This window comes from Gouania willdenowi, chromosome 3 (genome assembly GCF_900634775.1).
Source record: "Gouania willdenowi chromosome 3, fGouWil2.1, whole genome shotgun sequence".
Taxonomy (NCBI): domain Eukaryota; kingdom Metazoa; phylum Chordata; class Actinopteri; order Blenniiformes; family Gobiesocidae; genus Gouania; species Gouania willdenowi.
This window is the reverse complement of record NC_041046.1, coordinates 41,983,342-41,994,308: the sequence shown is the minus strand read 5'-3', so window position 1 is coordinate 41,994,308 and position 10,967 is coordinate 41,983,342. Positions and strand designations below refer to the sequence as shown.

The following is a 10,967-nucleotide window of genomic DNA, read 5'->3' as shown; positions in this document are numbered from 1 at the left end:
TTCACACCATCTGTAACCACTAAAAGTCCTACTTCAATCTGGCTCCAGGTTCTCTGATCTCCACCAATGAATGGATGTATTTTTGCTTTTGACTTTAATCATTATGCATATATTTACGCTGTCCATTTACACTGATAGGACACAGGACTAAATAATAACATAATCTAATCACTAGAGCAGACATGGGCTCGTCTGTAAACGGTACTTGTTCAATAAACGGGAAGAGATTCAAACACTGATGTAGCTGGTTATGATTTACAGCCCACATAAACAGGACTGAATCATAACATAACATAACCACTAGAACAGACATGTGAACGGTCACATTTACAGACCTTAAAGTCGCTGTTAGCTTACCAATACACAGGAAGAGATTGGTCATCTTTATAATAAGTGCTGACGAGGCCACTGGGAATGAGGCCCAAGGCCAACACAGGCTGACTTGATAATAATGTATCATGTTTTTCTGCAGTCAGTGCCTTCTCCTCGTCCTTCTCTCTCTGCTCTGTTTCAGGTGTCGTGAAGCTGATGATGTCACTTCCTGATCTGTGGTTCACAGCTCAACTAGTCTGGGACACTCTGATGTTCTATCTCTCTATCCTGTTCTGTTGGTCCTTCTGTCCACTAACCCCAACCAGTCCACGCAGATGGCTGCCACCTCTGAACCTGGTTCTAACAGAGATTTCTTCCTGTTAAAAGGAAGTTGTTTCTTCCCACTGTCGCTAAATTCTTGTTCATGTGGATCTTGTTGGGTTTTTCTTTCTTATTATGAATTTTATATTTTGATAAGCGCATCGAGATGACTTTGTTGTAAATTGCGCTTTTCAAATAAAGTTAAATTGAATTTAATTGATAGGCTTTATATTTATGAGGGAACTGTACGGCCTCCTGATTGGATTAGAGCTGATCTTTTTAACTTGAGGCGGGTGATGTAACCTCTAGAGCAGCTTTAACTCCTCTGAGGACGTAAAGCAAACAAAACAACATTGTTTGCATTAAAATGGGAATAATATATTTCTCTTATTTTACTGTTATTGATCACTTTAGTATCACGGCATTGTGTTCATAAAACACACAGAACCTCACAGAGGATTTAACGCAACCAACAAACAGGTTTATATAACATTTATATATTTAAAGGTCATTATATAGAGAAAAACACATGGAAGTTATTGATTTTCAATTTGTTTTCACTGTCAACTGTTATTGATGGTCTCAGTGTGTTTGTTTTCATTGATCACTGCCTGGAAAAAAGAGGATTTTAATCCCAACGGAAGATTCCTGCTTAAATAAGGGTTCAAGTTACCTCCTCACTTGGCCATCATTACCCCAACAAATAATAACAGTCATGATAAATTGTTTCTCATTCACTAAAATTGTGTCATTTTGAGACATTGAGTATTTCATTCATTATTGGATTCACACGGTTTGCAGACTATTGTTACAAATCTTCATTTTCTATATAGTATGAACACATATTTTATTATATGTGTTGTGTTAACCTCACTGCTCTCACATTTAAACAGCTCTTAAAAATCACAGACACTGTAATTCATATACTTAATCCGAGGTTGATTCTTTCTTTCTAACCAAAACATAGATTAGTTTTATTTTAAGGTTAAGACTCCGGGTTAATCATATTGTTAAAATGAAGCACAAATTGCAGTATAACAGGGAATGTACCCTCACATGTGCATGCTTTGGGACAATATCCTGCATTTGCACGCAATTTTTCTTTAAACTGGCGGGAAAAATGAGGGAAATTTAAATTCTTGCGCGAAGTATGATACAGTATGAGTGCATGCAATAATTAACAACAGCATGTTTGACATAATTTGGAGAAGCTTAAAAGACAGTCGACGTCTGGTTTGGGAAAACCCATGAAACAAAATGGAAAAGGATAAACTGACACAAAATTGGGTACAGGGGCTCTACTCTGAGCTCCTCATCCTATCTATTAGACTTATTAGCACAGATGTGCTATTCTTACAATCTCATTCTTTTGGTAATTACCCAAAGCTCATGACAATAGTGTCGGTGAAGATTGGAACATATCTCACCCTCTGATGGAGAAGTTGTGAACTGCATTGGTTGAACATAAAAAGGGTGTGCTCACCATAGATATCTATAATAAAGGCCTTTATGATAAATATCTATGGTTCTCACTCAGTGTGTGTCAGTGTTAGAGAAAAGCATCACACAAACCAGATGTTTTATTGGAAACACAAAAAAAAGTGTTTATTTTGGCAGTGATCAGCTCAGACACACACACACGCACGCACACACACACACACACACACACACACACACACACACACACACTAATGTAGTTTGGGAGCTTCAGGATTTTGGAGAACTTCAACCTGCAACAAACAGAAATAGAGCTCTGTTAACATATGTCTGTGTTTCTGTGATTACAACTAAAAAATATTTAATAAGCTTCTGTATTTCTTCTAAAATAAATATTTTATCACAGCGAGGGCCACAAAAAGTGTGACTGTATCTGATCCAAGCTCCACCTTATCAACATTCATGTCAGCATTTAGAATAATGAGACACCTGAGCATTAATACTGGAAATAATTATTCTTCTGGTTGTTTTGTGTGTTAAAAGTCCTTTTGTTGTTGTTTTGTGTGGTTTTTTTGGAGCCGTTTTGTTCATTATTGTTGTCTTCAGTGTTTCTGAAAACATTTTTATTATTTTGTTGTTATTTTGTGGGGTTTTTGAGACCTTTTGTGTATTTTTGTTGTTGTTTTATGGGGTTTTTGTAGTCATTTTGTGTATTTTTGTTGTTGTTTTGAGTGTTATTGAAATCCTTTTGTGTTTTTTGGAGCAGTTTTGCATATTTTTGTTGTTTTCAGTGTTTTTGAAAAAAATTTTTATATTGTGTCAGTATTTTGTGTGCTTTTGGATTCCTTTTGTGTAATCTTGTTGTTATAAGTTTTTTTGAAATAATTTTAAATATTTAGTGGCTCTTTTGTGTATTTTTGTTGTTGTTTTTTGAGGGTTTTTAGAATCATTTTGCGTATTTTCGTTATTGTTTTGTGTTTTTTGGAGCAGTTTTGCATATTTTTTGTTGTTTTCAGTGTTTTTGAAAACATTTTTTATATTGTGTTGGTATTTTGAGGAATTTTGGAGTCATTTTGTGTATTTTTGTAGTTGTTTTGGGGGTTTTTTTTAAATAATTTTGGGGGTATGCTACAAAGCTAGATTACCTCTTATTGCGCTAACTTCCAGGATTTAATCAGTGTGTGCTGTCCTACGAAGCTGGATAATGTCTTATGGAGCTAAATCACCATAGTAACTTAGGCTGAACGACTAGCCTGGTCGGGACCAGGTTTTGTTTTGGATAAGATCTGAGTGAGTACTAAAGTCCCGCCTCCTGACCAATCAAAGGAAGATCAGTGTGAACACGTCACTGTGTGGATGTGATGTGACGCTGACGGGAGAGAGAGAATATTTTGACATCGATGCAATCCTTTCATTTACCGATGACATCCTATAGGAAATATAGAGATTTATATCTGATGGACTGATAAACTAAAATAAATAAAATAGGTCAGCTGATAAAGGCTGCGTGCATCGGGCGCTTTGTAGATAATATAAAATATAAATATATTCCACTTTATGATGTAGGCTGATCTATATGAACGCAGCATCAGAGACACAGACAAGGTAAAAGTGAAAGTGAAAATAATCAGTGTCTGTTTATTCTCCATCTATAATCTCACAAATTTAATCATCAACACTAATCAATTCCTGCTTTTACTGCTGCAACAGTGTTGTTTTTGGTCTGAATTATAGATTTTAATTTTTTATTATTTTTAAAGAATTATTCCTCAATTGTGACAAAAATTGCTTTCCACAGTTTCTCTGTGATTGTGATTGGTCTGACGTTATAATCTCCTCCTCTGTCACTAGAGTGCACACGTAGCCAGGCTGAAATCACCAAGCTTAACTTAGCAAGTTGTTATCGAGATTTGTAGGACAGCTTCTTTCTGCATTTTTAAATATTTTATTGTTTTGTTTGTTTTTTATTTGTTTTGCATATTTTTGTTGTTTTCAGTGATTTTGAAAACATTTGGAATAATTTGTTGTTGTTTTGGAGTCATTTGGTCTACTTTGTATGTTTTTCTGTCATCTTTAAGTCCTTTTTTATGTATTTTTCTTTCATTTTGTGTGTTTTTGTGTCTTTGCTTAGATGTGATCTATGTCCCACAGTGTGTTGCTGACCTGTGGTGGGGCGTCGCCCATGGTCACTCCTTGATCCCTGCGTTGCTGAGGTAAAGGGGGTTTGTGGGGTCACTTTGTGGGGTGATGCCCGTCTGCTGGATGAAGTGCTGCAGTTTGCACTGACGCAGCTCTTTGTTCAGCTCTTCTATTGTCTCTGATCTGTCCTACAACACACAACACAACAGTGTACCACAGTCTGATCTTGTCTCCGTGTGATGGACGAGTCTCATAATGAGTCGGTGAGTAAATAAAATCAGCTCTAATGAAGTGCACAGACCTCCTCTGTGTCACGGCTAATGAAAACCTGCTGTAATGAGTTTTGATATTAATTTTTGATGAGATGCACACGGCTCTAGCCAGAGGATTAGACACTGACTTAGCCCCTTAATAAGTGACATTTATTTAACGCTAATTATTAATTCAATTAAGGATTTGAATGATTCATATTTTACTTTCTGCTGCTGATGTTTACTCTCAGCTCTTTGGTTTGACTGTAAATCAGACTTTTATCATGTGGGGGAAACAAAAATGTGATTGTCTCTGTTCTGAGGGCCACAATATTATTAACATTCATGTCAGCATTCAAAATAATGAAGAATGTCAGCATTAATACAGGAAAGAACAAAGGGTTTGTGCATTTTTGGAGACATTTTGTTTCATTATATTGTATTTCTGTTGTTTTGTGTCATTTGTTGTAATCTTGTATATAGTTTTCTCTCAGTCTCAGTCATTTTGTTTATTTTTCAAATCCTTTTTTGTATTATTCTTTGGCATAATTTACAGCATTTTTGTTGTATTTTTTTTTTTTTTCTTCATCCTTTTGTGCATTTTTCTGTTCTTTTTTTGTCTTACTCTGTCATTTTATGACTTTTTGGCATCATTTACAGCATTGTTGTTTCTTTTTGTGTTTTTTGAATCATTTTGTATGTTTTAGTAGTCATTTTGTATTTTTTTTTTTTTAGTCATTTTGTAAGTTTTAATGGCCCCTTCATGTATTTTTATTTCATTTTGTGTCATTTTGTGTGTTTTTTTAGTCTTTTCCTGTATGTTTTAGTGGCCCCTTTGTGTATTTTTCCATCATTTTGTGTCTTATTCTGTCATTTGTGTGTTTTTTTGAATCATTTTTTATATTTGAATGACTCTTTTGTGTATTTTCCAATTACTTTGTTTGTTTTTGGAGTCATTTTGTGCATTTTTTTCGAGTGCCAAAATTAGACCATGGGCCGTATGTAGCCCCCGGGCCACCAGTTGCCCATGTCTGCTATGAATCAATGGGAGCAGCTGAGTGTCTGATATCTTATACCTTTACCCTTTCCTCTGCAGCGTGCAGCTCCTTGTGGGCGTCCCATAGCTCCATATCCAGTTGCTCCGCTAACTGTAGGCGATGGACCAGTTCCTGCTTCAGGGGCCTCAGGGCCTCGTCTGTCTGCTGGGCCTCCTCAGGGGCCCACTGGCTCTGGACTCTGGCTTCAATCTGCTGCTCCAGGCGTGCAGAACGAGTCTGGGTCGCCTGGATCTCATGATTCTGGTTGTCTATAGACGAGTGGATCTCATTTAGACGCCTTTTCATTTCTGTGGATGAGAGCGGAGATGATTGAGAGTAAGTCAGGGTCAGGGTCAATTATAATTGTAATCGTGTCATTGGTAATTAATTACGAGCGAGTGGAGGCAGACATGGTCAGTGAGGTGACAAAAAATGAGTAACAGGTGGCAAAAAATGGTTAAAAATGTGGGAAGAAAAGTGACCAAAATGGGCAAAAACATTCAAGAGTGCCAAAAAACCCCAGGAGAAAACAGGTGGTATGTAATGGCAAAGGGCAGCTTAAATGGGCCAAATGTGGCCAATAATAGTGAAAAAGGGCAAAAAATGTGGAACAAAAAGAAGAAAAATATAGGGAAAAAGGAAATGACTGATATTTATTGGGCTAAAGGTAGCTTATTTGGATGAAAAATGGCAAAAAAAAAAACAGTTCATGAAAAGATGAATTGGATAAAAGTGTCAAAAAGAACTTTCAAAAATGGACAAAATTAGGAATAATGGGACAAAGGAAGTTGCTAAATGGCCAAAGAAAAATAGGTAAAAAAGGTTTTCCTGATGGAATAAATTAAAATGAAGATATAAAGGACCACATGTTGAGCATTACTGACTTGATAACGGATTCTACTGGTGTCCCAGTCCACTCCTGCTTTCAGGGTAAAATAATAAGTGCAATTTTAATTGTAATTGGGAAAAAGTGCTGGTCACCATCATAACTGAGTTGTGATTGAACATGGATAATTGAAGAGTTAAACGTATTTAAAAAAATGTAATTGTCCTCAACTCTGGAGTAAATACCTCGTTCTCTTTCTAACTCGTCCTCGAACTCCTGATCCAGGTGCTGGTTGTAGATCAACTCGCCCTCGTTCTGCCTCAGCTGTAGCTCTGCCTGCTCCAATTCCTTTGTCAGGTCCATCATAGGATCAGAACCTACAGCAGTGGACACTTTCTGATCCCATAGTTCAGTTTCTCTCTCCAGGGCTTGGAGCTCCACCTCCAGGTCGTGCAGCTTCCTCTGCTGATGCAGAATCTGTCTGAAAACCTCCTCTTTAGACGAGGTGGTTGTGGTGGTGTGGAGGAACCCCACAGGAGAAGCTCGCGGTTCAGGAGAAGCTCTGGGGGAGGACCGGCCTTTGTTTGATGAAGCTGGACCCAGACTGAAGGAGAGGGACTTCTGCTGCTGCCTGTGTCTGAGGGGCTCTGGACTGGCTGGTGGGGGGAAGCGTTTCTGGGTGCTGGATGCCAGGGTGGGTCCGGTTCTCTGTAGGATGAAGTGCACGTCCGCAGCAAGCTGACCCAGCTGGGCCACGATCTGCAGAGGACATTCCTCAGGAACCAGATGTCTCTCAGTGCCTCGAACCTTCAGGATCAGCACATAACGGCCCGTCTGACCTGAAACATGGAAACCAGGGATGGGCAACTTCTATCAAAGTGGGGGCCACAAAAATGTGATTTATGTCTGATCTGAGGGCCAAATTATCAACAATATTAATGTCATCATTTAGAATAATGACTGATGTGAGCATTAATACAGTGAGGGGGTTTACTTTTCTTTGCCTTTGAGGGTTGTTTGTTTTGTCCATTTGTAGTCATTTTGTGTGTTTTAGAGACGTTTTGAGTGTTTTTGTCATAATGTTGTATTCTTGTTGTAATTTTGTGTGTATTTTGAGCTATTCTGTAAAGTGTTTTTGTGTTTTTGTAGTCATGTTGTTTGTTGAAGTGGTTGTTGTGTCTGTCTTTGTTGTCATTTTGTGTATTTTTGGATTTTTTTTGTGTAATTTGTGTGTTTTGGGAGTTATTTTGTGTATTATGTAGGGCTTTATATTCCTTCCAACTTCTTGAAATACAATTTTTGGGGATTTTTTTTGGGGGCTGCACAAAATTAGCCTGAGGGCCACATGTGGCCCCCGGGCCGCCAGTTGCCTATGTAAACAATGAATGCTACACTTCTAAGAAATGACTTTACAGAGAAAATGAATAGCATGTCCATGAGCTGTGTGTTTAAAACCCTGTTTAGCAGAGGCAGTATAGGCTAATGCAGGGATTCTCAACCTTGGGGTCAGAACCCCAATTGTGGTCGTGAGACACTAAGAGGGGTTTGCCAGATGCCTTTAATAAACTATTAATACTTTTGAGTCATATTTTTCTTTTTATCCTTTTTCTGCAACTTTAATGCTTTTTTACTCCCATTTCTGCTTCTTCTCATCAAATTTCAATGTCTTTTCTGCACATTTTTTCCGCTTTCAAGACATTTTCGGCACTTATAAACCCTTTTCTCCCCACCTAATCTTACATATGTTGACCCATTATTGTCATTTTAAACCTCGTTTATTTTTGCCATTGTAACCACATTCACATTATTTGCCAGTTTAAACTAACTGTTCCTACTTTTTTCTGTCACTTTTGCAACTTTTAACCAATTACTTTCTCCACCTTTTCCACCATTTTTGGTCACTTTTAACCCATTTTATTTCTGATTTAAACAAGGATATACATCTTTAAGATGACTATATACTATGGCACAAATAATAATAAACTTCCTGGATAATAGTGGATATTATTCAGATGAATAAATAAATGTGGTTATCACAGATTCATAGAACAAAGGACCATCATTTTACTGACTTTATAGATGGACCCCAAAAATATCTCCCCTTTATTCCCCCTTATGGTCCTGTCTCCACATGACTGTTCTTCAATGTTCATGTCTGAGTTCAACCACCTTCAGCTACAGTGGGGGTCCCCGCTCTATGGGACCTTTATTTTGGAGGTTGCGGGTTGAGAACCACTGATCTAGGGCACCAAATGTCTTTAGGACCGGCAGTGGCTGATGGTGAGTGTGACAGACCTACCGATGGACTGGGCCAAAGCGATGACCACATCTTGACAGGAAGTGCTCATTGTGAGTCCAGAAATCACTCTGGCTATGCCCTCCACCCACACCTTCAGCTCCATGGCTCCCACGCTGCTGCACCTCCTGGTCCTGAAGGTCTCAGAGAACCTGAGCATGAAACAACAGAGGGACAAACAGACTTTAGGTTCAGCACAAAGGGGCGGATTCACTAAAATCTGAAATAAAGGATGGTAAAACAGGTGCGTAACTAAAGACTTTGACGGTCAAAACATTATTATTATTTTCTTATACTAAAAAGGTTAACTGGAGCCGTTTTTCCATCTCCACTGTGTTTTGACTGAACATTCAGAGCAGCTTTGATCTCTGTGTGTGAGTTTGCGCCTGAATGTGGGTTGTCCTATTTTCGGCGCAGAAACAGTCACCACAAGTAGTTCCATATTTGATGAATTGCATTGCGTCCACTGCATTAATTTATTTGCATTTCCTCCTCCCATTTTTTTTGCGCCCCTCAAGAGATCCGCCTACTTTACATATTCATCAGAGGGAAACGCGCTAAATGGATTGTGGGCGTATTGTGACGTGCTGAACATGCACAGTCCTGATTCAATAGGGTTTGTACTCCTTATTAACGTGTGGAGTGACGTTTGCACACGTTTTAATACCCCTAAATCTTTAGTGAATCAGCTCCAAAGGGTTTTTACACATGTTTTGCACCAATCAACGTCGACAAGCATCAAATGTGTGTTTTATGTCAGTGGTTAAGTTTAATATTGAGCGCTACGTTTGGATATGGTAACATTAAGTGCAGCAGTCGAAGGCAACTTTAATATTGGTCAATAATACATTGCAGCAAAAAAAAAGCAAAACTTCTGATGGGCCTCTTAAAAGCAAGGCTTGAAAAAGCTTGTCTCTCCTCCTCAGATGAAGAAGAACTCTGAACATTCTTTATGTACATTTAGCCTTTTTTACAGATGTTTGCACAATATCCATAATGTATTTGCTATTGTATATGTGTTTTGTATTTGTTGTTGCTCAGAAATTTTGAATGGAAGTGGATATTTATGTTATTTTTGTCTTTTGTCTCAGATTAATAAACACTTACAGTGTTGGCTCTTCTTCCTGTTGTTCTTAACATCGCTGGTAGCCCACATTGGGATATGTTGTCCCAATTAGAGCACTGGTATTACAGATGTGGTCATCTGGAAAACTGTGTATCTGGATCAGGGTGATCCAGTCAATGTTGCTTTGAAAAACCGGCGTAAAATTAAAGACGAATTACCTGATCCTGAATAGCAAAAAAATGGGATTTTCAAATCTGGATCATTTTGATCAACAACTGGCCCCTTAAAAGTTCTATTTTAGTCGACTAAAATCTTAATGTAGTTATTCATTTGACTAAAACTAGACTATAACTGAAATTGTCCTTATGACAAAAGTTTGACTAAAACTAAATTACATATTAATCTGAAGACGAAGACTTGTGCGTGTGCGTGTGTGTGTGCAGGAATGCAGCAGAACACGTCAACATTCTTGGAAGTCTGTGACTCCTCCCACAAATACCTCCAACTCTGTTTACTGGATTTCAGTTTCAGCTCCATTCACAAAACCTCACTTCACCATTTATTATTATTGTATGTTCATTTTAACAGCAGCCACACATCTGTACAAGCCCCCCTTTTTTCTTTCTTTCTTTACTTTTTTCTTTTTTTAAGTTTTTACTCCATACGTCACTGTATCCTATAACTATCCACTGGATTTTTTACACATTACACCTGTTTGAAATGTGCACAGTAATCAGAAATTATTCTTTTTTGGACCCAAATTGTATTAAAATAAAAGTAACTCACTACTCAATCTAGTCTTTTCTTATATTTGAATAACAGAAGTATTAAAATAAGCCTTAACAGTGCAATAAATCAAGATTAGTTTGATAAAATCAGGAGATTCGTCACCACTGAATGTGTTAAACAAAGTTACAGATTAAAATGTTTAAATTCAGAGTTTTAAAGTTTGTCTCAGTCCCTTTTGAAAGATTTTAAAGCTCAGAGATGAATTATAAAAACACTCACCGTTTACTTCCCTCGGTTTCACCTGACAGTCCGCGGGGAGGAGCTACGGTGAAGAATGAAGAATGCAGCTCATCAGGCTGTGCAGCAGAACGTGACGTCACTGTGATAGGTAACTAAACTAAACCGAGATTAGGACTAAAAAAAACACTCACTACTGTGAACTTTATCTCAACAAAAGCGGGACAAAGATCTCTTAGAGTTTGGGACCAAGATTGTAAAGCTAACCATTCTAAAATAAACAGCAACTTTTAGCAACATTTAGCAACAAATTGTA

The 10,967-nt window shown here is 37.8% G+C and overlaps 1 protein-coding gene across 3 annotated transcripts; it reads right to left on the bottom strand.

Annotated features, from left to right (window-relative positions):
• Window positions 1-2,215: 2,215 nt before the first annotated feature.
• LOC114460932 (ras association domain-containing protein 8-like) lies at window positions 2,216-10,723 on the bottom strand. Of its 3 annotated transcripts, none has more exons than XM_028442824.1 (6): window positions 10,694-10,723; window positions 8,623-8,771; window positions 6,569-7,162; window positions 5,537-5,805; window positions 4,234-4,397; window positions 2,216-2,363 (listed from the first exon to the last, which is right to left on the bottom strand). In XM_028442824.1, the coding sequence occupies exons 2-5, from the start codon at window positions 8,723-8,725 to the stop codon at window positions 4,257-4,259; spliced, it is 1,107 nt and encodes a 368-aa protein (XP_028298625.1). In that variant the 5' UTR covers window positions 8,726-8,771; window positions 10,694-10,723; the 3' UTR covers window positions 2,216-2,363; window positions 4,234-4,256. The 3 variants fall into 3 exon arrangements, with proteins under 3 accessions (XP_028298625.1, XP_028298633.1, XP_028298618.1); XM_028442832.1 differs by having other exon boundaries at window positions 5,543-5,805; XM_028442817.1 differs by lacking the exons at window positions 2,216-2,363; window positions 10,694-10,723 and adding an exon at window positions 9,727-9,947 and having other exon boundaries at window positions 4,257-4,397.
• Window positions 10,724-10,967: the final 244 nt, after the last annotated feature.